Source organism: Microplitis mediator, chromosome 7 (genome assembly GCF_029852145.1).
Source record: "Microplitis mediator isolate UGA2020A chromosome 7, iyMicMedi2.1, whole genome shotgun sequence".
NCBI lineage: Eukaryota > Metazoa > Arthropoda > Insecta > Hymenoptera > Braconidae > Microplitis > Microplitis mediator.
Genome location: NC_079975.1, coordinates 8,360,549 through 8,382,722, shown reverse-complemented (window position 1 = coordinate 8,382,722; position 22,174 = coordinate 8,360,549). Strand labels below are relative to the sequence as shown.

The window sequence follows — 22,174 nt, the reverse complement described above, 5'->3', positions numbered from 1 at the left end:
AACATGCAATAAAAATTTTTTTGATTAAAAATATCATAACTTTTGAACCGTGTGAAATAAAAATTCGGCTCTAGAATATTCTTGTATGGTATTAAATTTCTTAAAAGAAAGTCCAAGGAGTCGAATTTCCAAACTTGATATTTCGTATACTAACAAGCTATCAAAGTCTAGAGTAAACAGAATCATACAAATTTAAGGCTTTATTTGGATTTTCCAAATACTTTTTTTTTATTGTGATCGATAACAAAGTATTATTTGTTGCAACGTGGATATTTTTGGTGATTTCATTGCACTACATGTAGAACAAATTTTCTCGTAGTATTGATATTTTTATTAATAAAGCCTTAAATTTGTATGATTCTGTTTACTCTAGACTTTGATGGCCTGTTAGTATACAAAATATAAAGTTTACAAATTCGACTCCCAGGACTTTCTTTCAAGAAATTTGATGCCCTACAAGAATATTCTAGAGCCGAATTTTTGTCTCACACGGTTCAAAAGTTATAATATATTTAATCAAAAAAAATTTTTTTGCATGTTATTTAAATGGGAAATTTCAAATGGCCACCGACACCTTTTAAAATTGAGCTAAAAATTTTTCCTAATGGGAGAATTTTTTTCTCGATATATAGGTCCTTTTTAAGACGTAAATTCGATAGGTTGGTTTTTTTGGCTCACCCTACTCTACCCTCTATCCTCCATCTCCATATTGCCGTCATATTCGACATCGACACAGATGCCATTTTTGTAATTTTTCGCTTGCGGTCAGTTCCCGTTTTCAAATTAATTACAAAAGATTTAATGTAATAAATGTTACAAAGGTGAGTCATAGTCAACCTAAAATACTTCATTTTCATGATTTCAGTCCTTATTTTTAATAATTAGTAAAAAATTATTTAAAAAATAAAGGGGCTGAGTATAGGGTTATGTTAATATGTTATTATCCAGTACTCAGCCGGGGTGGGTACTGGATTTGTAATTTTTTTTTCTCAAACCAGTACTCAGCCTCTTAATGAATGTCTAATTTGAATAGTTATTACTTATTTATTGTTTGTTCAATAAATTAAATAATATTATAAAAAAAATCTTTCAGACTATAAATATGGCTCCTAATCAGAAAAAAAAAATTAAACCTGACGAACAACCGTTACAAAAAAAAAATAAAGCTACTAAATCTATTTTAACAAAGCAATATGATGAAGATAAATTAAAGAAAGCATTGTATGACATTAGAAATGGTATGGCAATACGAACTGCCAGTCGTAATTACAACATTCCACGGGGGACTTTACAAGATCGGGTTCATGGTAGAGTAGCTGAAGGTGTAAATAGGAAGGGACCAAGTACAGTATTGTCAAAAGCTGAAGAGGATGCTTTGGCAAATTGGTGTAGAAATCTTGTAAAATGCGGATTTCCTTTGAAAAAAGAAGATTTGTTAAATACGGTAGCTCAAATAATCAAAAGTGATGGACGTCAAACACCATTCACAGACGGCCGTCCGGGGATAAAATGGTATAAAGCTTTTATGAATCGCAATAAATTAACACCTAAAACTCCGGAAACTATAAGTAAAGGAAGAGCTGTGATTACTGAACAATTAATTGAAAGCTGGTTCATTGGGCTCAAAAATTTTCTCAAAGAAGAGAATGCTGAAGACATTCTTGAGGACCCAGAGAGGATAATAAATGGTGATGAAATGAGTCTTCAAATCTGCCCAAAAACAGAAAAAGTTATTGCCCCAGTGGGATACAAAAATGTTCATCAAGTCTCAACTGGTCCAGAGAAGGAAGCAATTACTGCTCTACTTTTTTTCACTGCAAGTGGACAAACACTCAATCCATGTGTTGTATTGCCTCACATACGTCCTCCATGTGACGTCATTGAAAGTTTACCTGAAGGATGGATTCTAGGTAAATCAGAGTCTGGCTGGATGAAAACAGATATATTTTATGATTACTTTGTCAAATCATTGAATCCATGGTTAACTGACAAAAAAATTAAAAAACCAGTTCTTGTGTTAGTTGATGGACACAAAAGCCATCTTACTTTAAAAATTAGTGAATATTGTGCTAATAATGGAATAATATTATATGCTCTACCACCAAATACCGCACATATGATGCCACCTGCTGATGTTAGTCTTTTCAAACCTTTAAAAAATGAATGGACGGAAACTGTTCATAACTGGCAAATGCAACCGGAAAATGTAAACTGTCATTCATCAAAAATAAAATTTATGAATATTAAATAACAAAGTTTTCGTCATTAATTATTTGTAGTGTTTCAATTGTCCCTGTTCATATTGCAGCACCTCTCTTGTAAATACTTTCAACAGACTTCAACTGTATGTTTCTTTTTTTTTTTTTTTTTTTATTATTTTTCCGATTTTTGATTATTGTACTGCAGCTTTTACTAATATTATAAGTAGATTACAACTTAAATTACAAAGGAAACTGAATGCGTGTGTTAGATTTATTTATAAAATTGCTAGGTTTGAACATGTCAGTATGTATTATAAAAGATTAGGTTGGTTAAAGTTAAAATCGAGGAGAGACTACTTTATTGCTTGCATATTTTACAAAGAAATACATTTGAACTTTAACCAACTATTTAGATCGAAATTAGAGTTTCTGCCTGTTTTGTTACGTAGAGGAGATATAAGGCAAGACTACTTAAGAATACCAAAATGTAGATCATCAATATATGAAAACTCATTTTTAATTCATGGTATGCATGTATGGAATTCTTTACCGCCAGAACTAACGACAATGCAAACTTTTGAAGAATTTAAGATTGCTTGTTTCAATCAATTTTTTGAATGTCAATAATTAATTAATTAATCTTTTTGTTAAAACGTAAAACATACACATGTATATATTTTATAAGATTTTTTTGTATTTTTTGATGGTCCTCAGTAGGGTGGGTTGAAAAAAAACTTTTTTTTTGTTTTTCTTAGCATGGGGGTAGAATTTGTACCTTATAGAAAAAAAAATTTTTTTACTCAACATTTTGAGGTGGCCCAATCGTTTTTATAATAAATAATTGATCAAATGGGGTAGTCCCAACGAAAAAAATTACATGGTGTTCTAGAATCTGTAGGGTGTCCCCTTGAAAGCTAATTGAAAGTCAGGAGTTGAAAAAATTTTTTTCCTATTATTTTTGTAATTTAAGTAAAAAATTCAAAAATGAAAAGCATTTTCTTTTGAATTAAAATGAAAGTGAAGTAAAAAAAAATCACATTCGACAATTATTAGATGTTTTCCACGATTTTGGACAAAAAAAAATTTTTTTCGTTGGAACTACCCCGTTTAATCAATTATTTATTTTAAAAACGAGTGGGCCACCTCAAAATGTTGAGTAAACAAATTTTTTTTTTCTTGAAATATTTTTTTTTTTTATAAGCTACAAATTCTACCCCCATGCTAAGAAAAACCAAAAAAAAAGTTTTTTTTCAACCCACCCTAGTCCTCAGGGAGCTACGGCTCTAGGATCAAATAAATATATTTATCTATCTATCTATCTATCTATCTATGTCATATAAAATTTAAAATAAACTCATGATACAAAAATAAATGAAGTTGTCTTAAATTTTTTAATTTATATTTTATTAGTAACTTTTGTCATTTCACGCTTATAATATAGCTTGTTAATCTTTATACAACAATTTTATTAATAATATTAAAGAAAATGAAATTACATACATCAGTTTAAATGATTTATATTATCTAAGAGACTCTGACATAAAAAAAATCTCTGAGTATAATAATAAATAAAAGTATGAAAGGCAAATAATAACTATTTACAAGTATGTAAATGGCAAAAAAATACGTTTAACAGAAACATAAATTTATTTTTATTTTTTAATTAATTAATAATAAGTCTCTAATTAAATATTATTATTCAATAATTGTCAAAAATGTCATTGGCGTTAATAAACGCTAGCGAATTTCGCCTAATGTTTTATGTACATAACGCTTAATCACAATAATAAATAATAATTTTCATTTACTATTTTAAAGTTGGTAAATTTTATTTATAATCTCGAAAACAAAAATGTTGCAAACATAATCATACATCACTGACCATTTAAATGTTCAGTGTGTGATAATAAATTTTCTATATATATATAATATATATATTATACATATATATTTTGTGAGAGGGGCAAGGGGGAGCGCCGAAATAAGAATACAGATTTATAAATGATTTTCGATATTTCATAAAATATCTCGAGCTCGTGCCTCCATCGATCGTTGTATTAATGAACAAAATATATAATTATAAAAAAAAAAAATATATATATATATTCACTCTTACATATAAATTTATACCATAGATGACAATATAAAAAATGAATCAGTTGAATAATAATGAAAAACAAAGAAAAAAAAATTTTTTCACATTTATCATATTTATAACAAGTCTTATATGTATATGTTTTACTGAATACATGTATATAAAGTTAATTATTATTTTGTTTTTAATAATTTCTCTTTACAAACAACAGCTAGTAACGTAATATAACATATTTTAAATAAAGGATAGCACGAGTTTTATGACGAAATATCACAGTACTGATCATGAACCGCAATATAGTATAAAAGCACTCCCCATTCCATTACCTAGATAACTAATTTATTTTTATTTATTTATTATAATCTGATTAGCAACAATGCTACGCACTACCAGAATATTATCTATTTATTATTTAAGAAATCATGTTTGATAGTAATACGAGTCATATACAACTTGCTAATGATGCAATTAATTAAATATATACTGACTACTAAATGTTTTAAGTGAATACTGTTTGTATATTTAATAAAAAATAAAATTAAAAAAAGGTCATTAATGCAATTATATTAATTGCACATCGATATTGTATCAGCAGTTAATTATCTCAAGAAAATTTAAATAAAATAAAACACAAAAATTACGGTGATAAAAAAAAAGTAAAATGGTATCAGAAAAATATTTTTAAACTGTATTGGTATTTATGATCCATGTCAAAAAATATATAGAAAATAATATGCTATTCACATTATATTTGTATATAAATGTTTAATTTAAATTATTATAATAATTTTTTTAAATATCAGGCCATATTTATAACCCAATTATTAAGTATTTTTAAAATAAAGAATATAAAATAATAAATAAATAATATAAATGATCATACTAATATAATAACTAATAATAATAATAATGATTGCATATAAATTTATCTATGCAGAACAATTGATAGAAGTAAGTTCAATACATTTAATATGATCGAGTAATTAGTAGTTTTAATAAAATACTTGATCATTAATTGTCACATATATATTGACGATAAAATGCAAATCATTTATTTTTCTTAAAAATTCATTTCATCAAAAATTATTTAAAATTTTTGAAGAAACATTGCACTGTATATGATTATTATCAAAATCGTTTTCATATCATATTATTCCAAGATAAATTATTTGTGACCAACCATTTACAAAGATGTGTTTAAAGCTTCAGTTCATTTTTTAATTTCCGCGCTCTTTCAACGAGGGCTGGTTAACCCCCATACAGAAATTCACTTTAAAATAAATAAGTTACACCAAAAATATCCTACTGAGCAGGTGGTTGCGACTCACTAGGCATATTTGGCATATTCGGATTTGGGTATGGTGGTAAAAATGAATAATTAGGATAAGGAGGAGGCGGCGGATGAGAAAATGGCGAATAGTAGTTCGGCGGATGAGTTGAAGGTGATGGCGCGTAACCGCGATGTATGTAAGGATCTGCTGCAGGAGGAGGGCCATGAAATGCTGAATACATATGAGCGTAATCTGCATTATAAGCTGGTCCACCATAGGCTGCGTATCCTGGAGCTCCTAGAAAAATTTTTTATAAATCGTAATACAAATAATTCTATTTAGTAAATTGTATTATAAATAATATTAGTCAAGGCCAACCTGTAGCATCTTCAGGTATCTACTAAAAAGTCATGTAATACAAAAAAAATTTTCCACAACAACATCACAATAATTTTTTCACCATACCTGCACCGAAAGTTTAAATTGACACTAAAGTAACCAAAACCGCTACCCTATACCTCTAAAATTCAAATCTAATTAATTAGTATTCATTCATTATTACTAGATCTTTATGTGCCACATCAACATTTTCAATATATTTTCATTTGTTAACTGAGTTATTATGCTGCTGTATATTAATTGATTCGCAAATTAATCTCTTTCTGTAATTACTCTCCTGTTTCAGACTATCATGATTTTTTATTAGATACCTGAATAGGCTACGCGCGTTATATCTCCGGACAGACTTGCAATGGTATTGTGCCCTTTGTTCGCGTGTTTTGTGTGCGTAAATACAAAAATATGTAAATGCAACCGCTTGCAATAATATTGCGCCCTTTTTTTCAATTATTTTACCATAAGGATATTTTTTCCAGGTATATTTTATATAGTTATATGATAGTAGGTATTATTTTATATGATAGTAAGAGGGGACTAGGGTTTTGCAATTTGGAAAAATCAATTTTTTTTTTTTTTATCTTTTCTACACAGAAAGAATTTTCGCATGAATATTGCAATGTTAATTATTCTAAAAATTACTCTTAATCGAGTAATCTTGGGCCATTACGACTTTTTACTTCCGAATTACGAAATTTTACTCTTTCAGTGAGTAAAAATCAATTAGATTAATTTTTACTCACAATTACGAGTAAAAATTACACCTAGCGCCTGTCTAAATAAATTCTCTCTAATTCAATTTTTACTCGTAGGTTATGATAAAAAGTTGATGATTCAATTTATAAAATTTATGTTGAATTACAATAAAAATTACAATTAATAGGCTGAAATTTTCATAAAAAATCTAAAATCATCTAATTGCTTTAGAATATGACTTAAAATAAATATTTTGAAAAATAATAAAAAAAAAATTACTCTTATTGTGTTGAAAAAGAAAAGATACAAATTTTTTTTTAATTTTAAAATAAATATCAAGTTATAGAGAGATACAGAGATCGTCTTTTTTTCCAAGCCTACGTTTGTGTGCGTAACATCTAAGTTGTCGCGAGCACAATAAAAGACATTTAATTGAAGCCGATATTAACCGAAGATTAACGGAGACTACTGAAATATTACTCTGCAGTTTAGAGTAAAAATTACTTCCATAGATAAGAAAATTTATTTGAGTTATAAGCAGTTTTTCATCAAAAAGCTAATGGGTTTAAAAGAATGGTATATTGGGGAGTAAAAATTAATCGCATGGAGTAAAAATTAATAGATTAAGATGAGATATTCACAATAATCGATTAAATATAAGACTTTTAAAAAATTACTCAGTAGAAGAGTAAAACATGGTCTAGCAACGTTAATGTTTAAACAAAAAATACCAATTTTTTGCAACGGCCCAGAATTACTCGAAATTACAGAGTAATTTTTATCAAAAAATTCTTTCCGTGTAGTAGTTAAACACTTCAAGAATATAATCCCAAAATTGCAAGTCAATCAGAGCCTTCTTGCCCCACCCTTCCCTAAGTAAAAAAAAATTTTTTTTTCTAAAACGTCAAACGCGTTTTTCTCTAAACCACTTTTTTAAAGTCCGCGATCACTGTCATTTGAAAACTACATGACCGATTTATATCAAACTTGGTAGACACTTTCTATATACAAAATACCTCCCCCCAACGGTTAGTTTGAGATTTTTTTTACAATGAGGGGGTTTTTCAGCCCCAAAATGGCGGAATTTTTCGTGAAAAATAGCACTTTTCACTTTACATGACCACCAAAAATTTAGAAATGAAAAAAGAAATCATCAGAGATCGTTAAGCAGAGAATTTGATGATTGACTAAATCTTAAGGGTACTTGACTTCGGATAATTTTTAGCTGAGATACAGTGATCACAAATCATATTTTTTCAAAGGGATTCTTGGGAAAGCTTTCACCGGCTTGTCTGTGGATATTTTCGCGTACAAATTTCAGAGAATGTTCTTGAAATGACACTTGACAATGAACAAAAAGTTTAAATTAATTTACTCTATCCATGTAGCTGAAAAAAATTCGCGAAAAAAGTGTTTTTTCTTCACGCTGAAGTCCGTAGTCCCCTCAACGCCTGTCACTACCTGAAGACGCCACAAGCTTACTGTAGATAAAACGTCGTATCATGACTTATTAAAATAAAATTAAAAAACAGTCTATAAATATCAGTCGGCCTTGACTAATACTATTTATAATTAATCACCTATAATAGAAGAATATAATAAATTATATTGTTTCTCATTACTATTTAAACTTACCACTAGGTGGATAAGATCCAGATGAATTCGGAGCGGCTGGATAGTGTTGAGAGTACGGATTGTATGGTGCTGATGGATAAGCTCCCGTGTATCTGTTGCTAGATGGATGACTAAAAGCTGTTGATATATGTGGATCAGTTCTACTTGGTGTAGTTGTCGGAATCGCGATCGTAGATATAGCATCCGGATTTTTGGCTTCACTTGATTCAATAGGAGGAGGCAGTGGTGGAATAACTGTACTTGGAGATTGAGAGTATACTGCAGGTGTCGGTATCGGCATTCTTTCTTCTGTAGGTTTAACTACTTCAGGTTGCAGTTTTGTTACTTCCGATGGCCGAGGATTTGTTGAATGCGTTGGTGAAACGTTCGGAAAATAAGATCCGTAGGGTGCAGTTATACTTCGTGATCGTGGATCTGGATAATCATAATATCTTGGATACTGAGTATATGGATAAGCTTGCGGGAGCGCATGAGACTCTCCTGCAGGAATTTCTTGTAGATCTGGAGCTCGATCTTTGACAGAAGCGACATTCGTACCAGAGAATGCAGGTACTGAAGGTTCACTAGAGTCCATTAAGTTCTTTGAAATTTCAGAAGGTTTCTGATTATGAGATTGAGGTCTTAAAAGTGACCGAGTTGGATGAATCTCTTGAGGATGTTGTTGCGGCTGCTGTTGTTGTTGCTGTTGTTGAGGCGGTTGCTGGGGATGTTGTGGATACTGTAGCTGGTGCTGGTGCTGCTGTTGCTGTGACTGTAGTGGTTGCGGTTGTAGCGGTTGTGACTGCAACGGCTGCTGCAGTGGTTGTTGCTGTATAGATTGTTGTTGCTGCATTGGCAATTGCTGTTGTACCGGCTGTTGTTGCTGTAACGGAAGCTGCTGTTGTATCGGCTGATGTTGCTGTTGTACCGGCTGTTGTTGCTGTACCGACTGTTGTGACTGTAGCGGCTGCTGCTGCAGTGGTTTTTGTTGCTGTAAAGATTGTTGCTGCAATTTTTGTTGTTGCTGTTGCATCGATTGATTAGAAAGTGACGGCGATTGAGATGGAATTTCAGATGGTTCCTCAATAATTATTTCGTCATTATCATTTTTATTTACTTGGCCTGAATACTGATGATGATAATTTGAACTTGGTAACGAACTTTCAGATTCTTTAGATTCACATGGTGCTCTATAAGTTTTATCGTCTTTAGAAATAATCTCAGATTCAATATCACCATGTTGACTTTGTAAACATTCACTTGATTTACCAGTTGACATCGGACTCATTCCATAATCGTGTGTCTTTCCGTCAAATCTTTTTTGTACCCCAGATTCAGTATCTGAATTAGTTGTTCGACTTTGATTTGAAGGACTAAAAGCAGGATTTGAATTTGCTTCAGCTACTATATCCTCTAATCTAACTTCTTCAACCCGTTGATCCGTACGTGGTTGACTATCTGACGAATTTGAATTTTCTCCAACAGATGAATGATCCAGTGAATCAAGTTTACCTTTTGCGATTCGCTGAAGTGATACTTGATTATTCAAATTGACTTTCGTGGCAGGCGTAGGAATAGCTCTTGATCGTTTCGTCAATTCTCTGTCAGATTGTGATCTATAGCCCACACCACTGTTCGGTCTAGGTGGTATTCGAGGTGCTGGTGTTGAATTACCGCCTACCTTTGGAATTATTGAAATCGCTGAATTGTTTCTCAATGGAAAACTAACTTCTGGTTTCATATTTCTTTGGGCTGCTAGAACAATTAAATTTTATTTAAAATTTATATTTTGATTTACATAGGGAAGGGGGGAGGGGCAAAACGGGGTACTAAGTTTTCGGGGACTCAAATACGTTCAATATTTTTTTTTTAAATGATAGTCAAAGTAAATAGAATAAATTTTCATTTTTTGCGGACAAAATGGGACTTATTATTATTAATTTTAAAGTGAAAGATTCAAAAATTATTAAAAGTCAATTAAATTTAAAAAATTGTAAATCTTTTCAAGTTGATTATTAAAATACACCTGAAGTAATTTGATACTGGGAGTTCTTATATTGTAAATTGATACGAAAAAAAATCAAATTGATTTCATACTATTTTTTTACAAAAAAAATAAAATTCTTTGTAAACAGTGAAAAAAAATTCAAAATAATGCTCAATTGTACTTACGAAACTAATTTTATAAAATTTTAGGAGTAACCAATTTCGCCCCCCCCCCCCCCCTCCTTCCTATTAACTATTTATTAAAAATAGTTTAAATAATTATAATTATTACCTTTTTTTGGTTCTTCTTCACGTTTTTGTTGATTTATTTTTAATGCAGTTCGAATAGCTATTATTTTTCCGGACTCCAATTGCATATAAATTCCCTTCGGACTCTTTAAAACCATCACTCGTTGGCCAGACTTCAATACAATACTACTTTTATCTGGTGAATTTGTTGGAATGACGACGTCTAATGGTAAAGTCATTTCTTGTGCACTCATGCCTTGTCGTTGCCATACTTCTGCAGGGATCCATCGGCTACCAACAATACCTCGAGTTCCAAGATTTTCAGCACCACGTTGTTGCATTGGTCTAACTGATGCAACAGGTTTTGGTGCAACACCTGTATCACCTCCACGTATAGCTCGTATTTGTAATCCACCAGCTGTTTAATATCAAGTATAAATTTATTAATAAAGAATCATATAAAAATTAAAATGATACTGAAGTTAGCTGACGTCTAATAATTTTTGGAATTTTTTTCAAATCGATAAATTATAAAAAAAAAATATTTTAAAAAATTGCACTTGTAGTTTTTTTAATTTTCTACATGTACATTTTTTTTTTTTTTTTAAATTGAGTTGTTGAAAAAAAAAATCCAAAAATTGTTATTTGCCTTTAACTTCAAGATCATAAATTAATGATACCAAAGTTATCTGACGTCTAATAATGCTTGGATTTTTTTTCAAAACGATAAATTATAAAAAAAAAAATTTTTTTAAATTGCACTTGTAGTTTTTTTAATTTTCTACATGTGCATATTTTAAGAATTTTTTTTTTTTTTTTTTTTTGTAATTGAGTTGAAAAAAAAAGTCCGAAAATTATTAATTGTCTGTTAACTTCAAATCATGAATAAAAAATGAGTGTAAATGTATCAGACATCAGACAAATTTAAAATTATTAATAGAGTAAATAATTAATAATACAAAATTTTTCAAAAATGCGCATTTAAAAAATTTTGAAATTCATAAGTGCATTTTTTTATAAATATTATTGTTTAAATTATTTATTCTACTAATTTATAATTTTAAATTTGTCTGATGTCTGCTACATTATGATCCTCAAGTTAGCAGACATTTAAAAATTTTTGAATTTTCGTATTTCAGGTGCAATTTTTCCAAATATTTTTTTTTTATGGTTTATCGTCTAAAAAAAAACTTAAAAATTATTAGACATCTGCTAACTTCAGTATCATGCTACATTTACACTCGTAATAAAAATACTTACCACGAGTTGCAGTGTTTCCAGGAACATAATTATAACTTGGTTTAGAACAATTAGCTGCCATCTTTTCAAGTTCATAACCACGTCGAGCAAGACGTTTTTCAGCTTGGCTTAATTTTTTATCTTTTCGATCAACAAGTAGACTTTCATGATGAAATGGTTGTTTTGTGAGTAATGAAGAATGACGCTCCAAAACACAATGCATTATTTCATCAGTATAGTCATTTTTCGCCGAAGAAAAGTCTTGAACTTGACTATCCTCTTCCCAGTCCCATGATAAAGTTGTTGCTTCTTTCAAAGACAAATGTGCATCTGGATTACACTGATCTACAACACGATCGGCCATTCCTTGTTTGCTTATTTGTCTGTCATAAATTTTCCTCTCTAAACAATTATCAGTAACAAGCCGATATACATAACAAGGTTTTTTTTGACCATATCTGTAGACACGACACACCGCCTGTGTATCATGACAAGGATTCCATGAAGCATCAAATACTATTGCTCTGTTTGCTCCAACAAGATTGATACCCAACGAGCCGGCTCGTGTCGATACCAAAAAGAGATGAATCTTTGGATTTTGATTGAATTCATTTATCAATTTTTCTCTCTCCAATGCACTTGTACTTCCGTCTAATCTATAATAATTAACATTTCTAACCCACGCATCTGTTTGACCATCAGCATATTTAAAATTATTTCTAGCTAAAAAATCTTCAATAAGATTCAGCGTGAAAAGTGATTGAGAAAAAGCTAGAACACGATCGCCAATAAGAATCGCTTCTTCAAGAATACAAAAAAATAGTGACATTTTTGCAGAAGCGTCAATCAATCCTGGAACGTATCCTTTCATAAGCTCCGTTGCCCACTCGTACGGTATACCGACGTCTTCTTTTCCAGCTGGTGAATTTTTCGGATCCTTTTCTTCGTCTTTCGCCAAAATTTCGTCGTCTGATTTATCTTCTTTGTCTTTATCTAATTGTGATATTTCATCTTTGTCTTTATCCTCTTCTTTTATTGATTCAAAAGAATTGTGACAATTGTTAACCCCTTGAAATGGATTTAAATTTTGTTTAGAAACATTACTGCCGTCATTGCTACCAGTATAATTTGTATTTGAATTAATATTTTGTGACTGAGGTTGATTTTGTATACCAGCATTAATAGCACCCACATCTTTTTGATTCTTTTCATAGCCGCTGTTAATTTTTTGATTACGACCCATCAATCCTGACTGGGTAATACCATCTTTGTTTGATGGAATATTAACATTTCCACTGTTACCAGCACTGTAATCATAAGACGAATTTTGGTCGTAATTTTGCTGTGATGGAAAATAATTATTATCATAACGATTTGGATTTGAATCTCTGAAATACTGATTATTGCACTGGTCTTGTCGCATAGACTGAGGGTAGTTTCCTTGCCATGGATAATTGTCACCTTGTTTTTTATATTGATTTTGATTATTACTGTCTGTAGGATAATTAGTAATCTCGGAATTTTGTTGCTGTGTTTGATTGTGATAATTATCAGTTAAATTTTGTTGGTCTTCTTGCCCTATAGGAGGGGCTGCAGAATGTTTGCCAGGAGTATAACCCATGGGTTGATTGGGCGGCAATGAACCTGGGTTTTGAGAACTGCTGGAATATCTGTGTGATTGATTTTGAGTTGAAGACAGTTGGGCTTGTTGGTTTGTCGAGTAAATATGGCTTTGATTGACTGATGGCGGCATCTGACACTGCTGGGGTAGAGGTGGATAAGAATTTCCTTGAGTTCCTGATGGGACAATATGGTTTGGTGGGTATCCTTGTTTTGAAGGTGAGGATCCTTGATCAGCTGGTGAATAACCATGAGCTTGCGCTGGTGGAATTGGACCTGGTGGCTGTTGATTTGGTGGATACGAAGCTGGTCCTTGTTGAGTATATTGATTTTGCTGTGGCGAAGCTTGATATCCATGGGTTTGATTTTGTTGTTGGCTGGTTATGTATCCGAGTGGTTGATTCGGCGGCATTGCACTTGACGTAGACTGATTAGAAGAATTAATTGGATTAGATGGATAAAGCGGTTGAGTTTGATTGGGTAAATTTGAAGTCATCTGATTTAAATTATTTCCTTGCGGTGGATTTTGAGTCGAGTGGGTTGATGGGTTCATACGACCTGGCGCAGGGTATCCATGTCCTGTATTTGGTATCAATGGATTTGTATTCTGTTGATTTATATGACCGCTTTGGTTGCCTATATAACCAGTTTGAGACGGAAGTGGTTGGGAAGTCGGATTTTGTTGATTTGCAGAGTAACCTACTGGTTGATTTTGGATCGATTGGTTTTCTGATTGATTTTGAGAGTAAATTTGTGGCGTATTATTACCTCCAGCTCCAGGTAAATAATTTTGTGATTGATTGGGTTGTCCATAAGAATAATCAGGTATTGACATATTTGCTGATTGATTTGATACTGAATTTTTATAATTAGACGGCTGTCCAGTATTTTGAGGAAATGACTGGTTCAAATTTTGAGGATAATTTCTGTTTTGCTCTTGGAAACCATATGGGTGTCTAGGAAATACACCATAATTATTAGTGTTACTCTGGTCATTATTGAAGTCAGTATTCGATTGATGCAGTGGATACTTTTGTGTATTATTATTATTACCGTTGTTATTATTACTATTATTATTATTACTATTATTACCACTGTTATTATTATTATTACTACTATTACTATTACTATTACTGTTACTATTATTATTGTTATTATTATTATTAGTTTGTTCATTTCTAGGATTAAAAACCTGTGGTTGATTTTGAGAATAATTTTGTGTTTGATTATAATTAATATTATTTGACTGATAAGATTGAAATGGTGGAGCTTGATTAGGGAAGCCCTGTTGTTGTCCTTGATTATTATAATAATTATTGTATTCTCCAGCAGACTGATCATTACGATAATAATTATTTTGACTATTAGGTCGGAAATTTTGATAATTTTGAGGGTATGAATTTTGCTGACCGGGATTTGTAAAATTTGAATTAATATTTTGTTGAGAAAAATTGTGATAATTATCTTTAGTGTCAGACTGTGAATTATCAAGTGTTGCTGTTTCATTAGTTGTTGATGACAATGATGAATTTGGTGGCACACTGGCCGCTGGTTTATTTTTAATAGTAGCATTTACTTTTTTACCTCTTTTAGATTCTCCTTTAGGTTGTCGTGCTTTAGTTCGTTTACCTCCAGAATTAGCTTTCTCAGCCATTGTTTCTTCTAAATCTAAATCGTCTTCTTCATTAGCTTGTCGTTTACGAAGAAAATGAAACAGAATATCCGGATGGTTCCAAATTTTACAGCAAACAGCAAATGCTTTCAGCGGATTAGGGACAGCTCGGGTTTTTAAAACTTGATTCATAAAAGTATCGTACAGTTTACGTTGGAACGGGGTCATTCGGACAAGAAAAATATACTCTTCTTTCCTAGGAAGAGATACTTGAAGTACCGAATGAGACCGACGTTGAACAAATCCTTCTAAGAGTGCGTGTAATACATGAGCGCGGTATCTCATCAGTCTGATATCTTGAGGTGTTGAATCAATACACTGTCCATTTTGAATCGGCCGTTCGAACATATTACAAAATTCACTTTTAGATCCTAAATAATTTGGCCTGACAAAGTCTACCATACACCAGTACTCAAGTAAATTATTCTGCAATGGATAACCGGTAAGAACAATCCTACGTTTTGTTCGCATCTGTTTCAATGCCATACTAATACTCGCATGAGAATTTTTAATTCGATGACCTTCGTCACATATTACTAAGTCAGGACCTGGATTTACAAGGGCAGCGTGCATATCATCTAACAGACCTTTATTTTTATCCTCTTCTTCAATGTCAATAGTATCTTTGAGCGGCTGGCCACGTTTTCTTTTTCCCTTGTTAGGTTTTTTTAACGACAACTGCCTGTATAATTCATATCCAATCAACAACACACCCCCATTTTTTTGCCAATCTTGAATAACTCTAGCACGAGCAGCCATATTTTTGTGTGAGTCATTGAGTATGTGCAGTTTAAAATGTCTAGGACGTACTTCCATTCCTACAGATGCGTCAACACTAAAAGGTGTTGATACTTTGGGAGTTGATTTTTTATCATCATTTACTTCTTCTTTATTTGATGACATACTTTCTTCTTTTGTCGTTGCTTCTTTAGGCTCTTCTTTTATCTTAACTTCATGCTCATGCATAAATTCTGATTTTATTTCTTCTTTCATCAGCACTGGTGACTGTGAATTGTTTCCATAGAACTGATTATTCTGCATATTCTGAAAATCCGAGTAACCAGGAACTTGAGGAGCTTCATTATTTATCATTGAACTCATTGATGGATTATGAGTGCTATCAACACCCGGAAACAATGGGCCTTGCATCAAATTTTCAACTTGCCCATGTATGTTACTCGATGACTGACTGTTGTTATCAATTACGTAACTTGTATTTGAACCTGGAGTAGTATTACTAGAGTTATGACAATCTGTTTCTTTTTTCATGGCCGTTAAATTATCCATTTGTCCCAAATTCATTGGATAGATCGGATTCGGAGGTGTGTTACCAAAACCTGGATGATTAGGAGTATTGAGATTCGAAGCAGTTTTATTTACCGGGTCATTATGATAATAATTTGTCGAAATATTGTGACTATCGTAAGTTGAACTGCCAAATGAACTTCCGGTCATCATCATTGGCATTTGTGAGGAACTATCTGACACGGAACGATGAGCTGACTCTGTACTTATAGGCCTGGATGATACAGTCGAAGATATATCAGTCTGATTTGAATTTTCTTCCTTGACTTCATGCTTTACATCAACTCCACTAGACTCGGATTTTTGATTACTTGAAAGCACGTCAGTTTTTACAGCATTCGGATCTTCATACGGCAGCCACATGTTAAATTCAGCTAACCAATTTTGCAGAGTATTTATTGGCATAATACAGAGAACTGTTTTAGCAGGAGTACAACGAAAAAATATATCACAAAAACTTGCAACCTGAAGTGTTTTTCCAAGACCCATACTGTGTGCAAGAATACAACCGAAACCGGAACTACCGTTATATCGTTCGATACTTTCAACGATATTATCAAAAAGAAATCTAATGCCACCAATTTGATGGGGTTTAATAACACGAGCTACTTGAGGAGCTAAAAAGACGTCGGGTTCAGTATCTGGATGACCGACATTGACCAATACACGGCCATGCTCATCAGGAACATTGTAACGATCATTTGTGTGCATCCCGGAATTAGAAGGATCGTCTTCATTATCAGTCTCTTCACCACCACTAGGATCACTCAGAACTATACAGTCATCATCAGAGCTCTCGCTTGAACTAGAGATCGTAACAACATCTTTACCTTTTGCTGGTTTTTGTAACTTGGGTGTACTTGATATCTTGTGTAAAGAATGTAACTCTTTTTCATAACCTGTATCATCAATTTCAGCTTCCGAAACATCAGAATCTGAATAATAATAAGACCTATCACAGGGTTCTTTTTTAGGAACCACCGGTGAAATACTCACTGATGGAGTCATCATCCTGATTCTCTGTTGCAACACAGTTTGTCCAGGTGATGATCGATTAGAAAGACGTGATATTGATGTTTGCATACCTTGATAACCACCTCTGCCTCCTTTTGGCCATCGTGAACTTTCCATTGGTCTTCTTGAACTCTGACCAGCTGATCCTCCAGACGAAATTTGCGCTCCAGATCCACTATTTGAATTAACTTTCAACAGGACAGTGCTCGGCAATTTAACCTGCGATGATGAAGATGAGGAAGATTCAGGTATTGAAGTACTAATATCATTATTTTTTCCTTGAAGTAGACTTAATACGCGTGATTGATTTTTATTATTATGACGATTTATAGCTATTTGACGTTGTACCTCACGTATTATTTTTTGTTGTTCCTGAACTCGACGCAGCCGCTCCATTTCCTGACGTTGGGCTGCAAGTGTTGCCTCGTCCAATTGTGTCTCATCCATTACTTCCCGGATGTTTCGCCTCATATTAGCTAATTTTTTTTCAGACTTCAACTCACACTCAGGATCATCAGAGCTGTCGTCTTTTTTTTGTTTTTTCTTGACTGGATCAGAATCACTCGTGTCTTCCCCTCGTCTCTTACTGCCCTCATCATCCTCCTCATCGCCAGACTGCGTTTCTGATTGAATGTTATCATTGTCCATACTTTCAATATCGTCATCTTTCATAAGAGATTTGCCAAGTAAATCTGCTTCTGTCACTTCCTGACCTTCTATTGGAGCACCTGAATTTTAAAAATTATTAAATTTTAATTGACAATTTTATTAAATAAAATGATAATTATTTAAATTTAAAAATGTCTTACCTTCCAATGGAAGAGTGTCCAATATATTGACAGCCTCTACATCATCATCCTGACACGATGACTCTGAGTTTTGTCTTTCAGAGTCCATCCTTACACCGATTTCAGTGTCAATAGTTTCGTCTAAATCCATATCATCTCCAGATCCTTCTGAATGAACTTCATCCAGATCATCAGGCGCCATCGGCTCATTTTTTTTCTCTTGCTCGCCATCACTTTCTCCGCCTGTTTCCTCAGAGTCCCTGTCGCTCAGAGACCTGCTATTTAAATTACTACCACTTGGTTTACTATCATTATAACTATCTCCTCGATCAGAGGATCGTGAGTTTCCTCGAGGGGTCACTCGCTCAATAGTAACATCTCCTATGCGAGTTAAAAAACTATCCAAACTGTTTGACATGTTGCGTACTGACCATCCACTGGTGGAATCACAAACAATTTTATTTCATTTATTCTTCACCTTTCCTTTTTATTAGTAACTATTAATAGTTATGTCGTATAGTTCACATCGTGTCTTCATTTTACAGCTCCACAAATGTAATAAAATCTAAAAATTAAAAAAAAACATCCCATTTATTTATCATTTTTATTCTTTCATATTTATCAGACGTAAAATTATATATTTTTCATTTAAATTTAAAATATATCGAATGTAATTACATCTGTATTATCAAAATAAAATTACTGTCACCATTATCTGTTACTGCTACAATAAAATTAATTTCAACTCATATATTTACTCATTTAAAAATTACACTGAAAGTCATAGACAATAAAAATATTTTTCTCACCTCCGGGCGGAAAGCGTCAACTTTCGTCCCGCTGTGCAAAACGAAGTTGCCGCTTCCCGCCTCCGTCGAGGAGAAAAATAGTATACACTCCTCGGGAAGTAAATAAGAAAGCCTCAGATCACATGTTTGTTGACCTCGGCTTCGCCTCGGCCAACAATTACATGTGATCTGAGACATTTCTTACTTTACTTCCCTCGGTGTGTAATATACTATAGTTCTTTTAAAAAAACTTAAAGTTTAAATTTTTAAAAAATTTTATGAGTGTAAATGTATCAGACATCAGACAAATTTAAAATTATAAATATTTCGAAAAAATCCACTTATTAATTTCAAAATTTTTTAAATGCGCATTCTTTAAAATTTAATTTTATTAATTATTTACTCTATTTATTTATAATTTTAAATTTGTCTGATGTCTGATACATTCACTCATAAAATTTCATATCAAAAACTTTTAAAAATCTCTTGGTGCATATTTGAAAAAGTATACTTTACTCACAAGTAATTTGGTAATAAAAATTGAAAAATTGTCTGATGTCTGATACTTTCAGTGTCATATTAAAAAATGTAAAATTAACTTTTTATATTATTAAGGATTGATGTTAATTATAACTATTATTATTATTATGAGCGTGACTGTAGCAGACATCAAATTTAAAATTATTAAGATGTGAGTAAATAATTAATAAAATAAAATTTTTAAAAAATGCGCATTTAAAAAATTTTAAAATTAATAAATGCATTTCTTACAAATATTTTTTTAAAAATTATTTACTCTATTTATTTATTATTTTAAATTTGTCTGTCTGCTAAATTCACACTCATGAAGATGAAGCAGACATGAGACAAATTTAAAATTATAAATAAATAGAGTAAATAATTAATAAAATTAAATTTAAAAAAATGCACTTTTGCAATTCAAAAAAATGCAAAAAAATTTTGAAATTAATAAGTCCATTTTTTATAAATATTTACTCTATTTATTTAGAATTTTAAATTTGTCTGATGTCTGCAACATTCACACTCATTTATTATTATTTTATTTTTTGTTTTTTAAATTTGATTCTTATTTTCATTAGTAATTAAACTCCACTATAAGGAACAATACTGAGCGTCATGTTATTGTTATTATCACAATTATTATTATTATCAAATATATTAATTTTATTTAACGATTTTATTCAATTAACTAAACATACTTTAAGTTTTTTTCTGATATCAAAAATAAATTCACAAGTACAAACATTTAAAATAAATATATATGTATAAAAATAATTTATGATAATATATTTTATATTTTATATTTAGTTTAATTATTAATATGAACTTGTCTTGTTTAAAAAAGAAAGATCAGGAATACAATTAACAGATTTAATATCTTTGAATAAAAATAAATGAGTGAGAATGTAGCAGACATAAGACAAATTTAAAATTATGAATAAATAGAGTAAATAATTAATAAAATAAAATTTTTAAAAATGCACATTTAAAAAATTAAAAAATAAATAAGTGCATTTTTTCGAAATATTATTTTTTAAATTATTTACTCTATTTATTTATAATTTAAAATTTTTCTAATCTCTTCTCCATTCACACTCATAAAAATAATATATTTAATATTTAAACTAATCAACAAATATCCAAATAAAAAAAAGTAATTTATTAAAATTGAAATTTGATAACTAACCAATAAAATATAAAAATAAATTAAAAGCAGTAAGTAAAAAATAAAATGATACACAACTCAGATAAAACTCAAAGCAATAAAATTAAAAATTTTATTTAAATTTACAGTTGGATATTAAAGTAATTAAAAATAAAAAAAATATGTACCAATAATATAATAACAATAGTAAGAGCTGTCAAATAGAACAGGCAATATAATGTAAATGTTTATGATTACACATAAACTTAAAATACAGACCTCACCTAAGAATTATGAGCCTGTTAGATGATAGTCTCATGGGTAATTTAAAATAGCCATTAAAAATATTAAACATGCAGAATGTCAACTAAATAAAATATTTAATTATTAATTTAAAATTGGAAATAATAAAATTACACAGTGGATGGACGCCATAGCGTCGTTGTTCGTTGCGGCAACCACAGTTTTGTAATGTCTGAAAATCACATTTATTCCAAGTTACTTTTTATTCCAACTTTACTCCAACAACAATTCCATAGCACCTTTTAATTACTAGCTTTTAAATATTCCTAAGCAATTAATATTCTACAATACACTGATAATTATAACAGATCATTCACACAAGTCGCGGTTTTAACTTTTAACGCTTAACGCGGCATTTTTTCTCTGTAAAACTTTTTTTACTTGAGTGTACACACCGTCCGACTGATCAGGCTAAACCCCCGCCATTTTGTCCACGTCAAACGTACTTCCGTTAATATCTATATACTTTCAAAAAAAAAAAAAGTAAATAATATTTCAGCAAGTAAAAATTTTTTTTTTAATTATTATTAATTTCAAAATAGTTCATTGCCTTTATACTTTTCCCGGTTTAATTATTTTATGACACTGAATTTAGTCGTCTAATTTTTGGATTCTTTTTCAAAAAGACAAATTATAAAAAAAAATGTTTTTGAAAATTGCACCTGTAGATTTTTTCATTTTCTACACGCGCTTTTTTTTAATTGATTTGTTGAAAAAAAAAAAAAAAAACTCCAAAAATTCTTAATTGTCTACTAACTTCAAGATCATTGAATTTAGTCGTCTAATAATTTTGGATTCTTTTTCAAAAACACAAATTATAAAAAAAATATTTTATAAAATTGCACCTGTAGATTTTTTCATTTTCTACACGCGCTTTTTTTTTAATTGATTTGTTGAAAAAAAAAAAAAAAAAACTCCAAAAATTCTTAATTGTCTACTAACTTCAAGATCATTGAATTTAGTCGTCTAATAATTTTTGGATTCTTTTTCAAAAACACAAATTATAAAAAAAATATTTTATAAAATTGCACCTGTAGATTTTTTTATTTTCTACACGCGCTTTTTTTTCAATTGATTTGTTGAAAAAAAAAACCAAAAATTCTTAATTGTCTACTAACTTCAGGTTCATTGAATTTAGCCGTCTAATAATTTTTGGATTCTTTTTCAAAAAGACAAATTAAGAAAATATTTTACAAAATTGCACCTGTAAATTTTTTAATTTTCTACACGTGCATTTTTTTTTTTTTTTTTTTTTTTTAATATTAAACAAA

General features: G+C 30.8%; 2 protein-coding genes across 5 annotated transcripts; one reads left to right on the top strand and one right to left on the bottom strand.

The window, feature by feature from the left end:
- Nucleotides 1-563: 563 nt before the first annotated feature.
- On the top strand, nucleotides 564-3,692 carry LOC130672420 (uncharacterized). The gene is made up of 2 exons (XM_057477006.1): nucleotides 564-821; nucleotides 1,094-3,692. Exon 2 carries the CDS (start codon nucleotides 1,103-1,105, stop codon nucleotides 2,249-2,251), a length of 1,149 nt encoding a protein of 382 aa, XP_057332989.1. The 5' UTR covers nucleotides 564-821; nucleotides 1,094-1,102; the 3' UTR covers nucleotides 2,252-3,692.
- A 1,483-nt stretch (nucleotides 3,693-5,175) lies between these two features.
- LOC130672419 (uncharacterized) lies at nucleotides 5,176-21,339 on the bottom strand. 4 transcript variants are annotated; one of them, XM_057477001.1, is made up of 6 exons: nucleotides 20,880-21,339; nucleotides 18,168-18,711; nucleotides 11,769-18,086; nucleotides 10,552-10,926; nucleotides 8,295-10,028; nucleotides 5,176-5,864 (listed from the first exon to the last, which is right to left on the bottom strand). In XM_057477001.1, the coding sequence occupies exons 2-6, from the start codon at nucleotides 18,562-18,564 to the stop codon at nucleotides 5,599-5,601; spliced, it is 9,090 nt and encodes a 3,029-aa protein (XP_057332984.1). In that variant the 5' UTR covers nucleotides 18,565-18,711; nucleotides 20,880-21,339; the 3' UTR covers nucleotides 5,176-5,598. The 4 variants fall into 4 exon arrangements, with proteins under 4 accessions (XP_057332984.1, XP_057332988.1, XP_057332985.1 ...); XM_057477005.1 differs by having other exon boundaries at nucleotides 8,295-10,025; XM_057477002.1 differs by having other exon boundaries at nucleotides 20,885-21,339.
- Nucleotides 21,340-22,174: the final 835 nt, after the last annotated feature.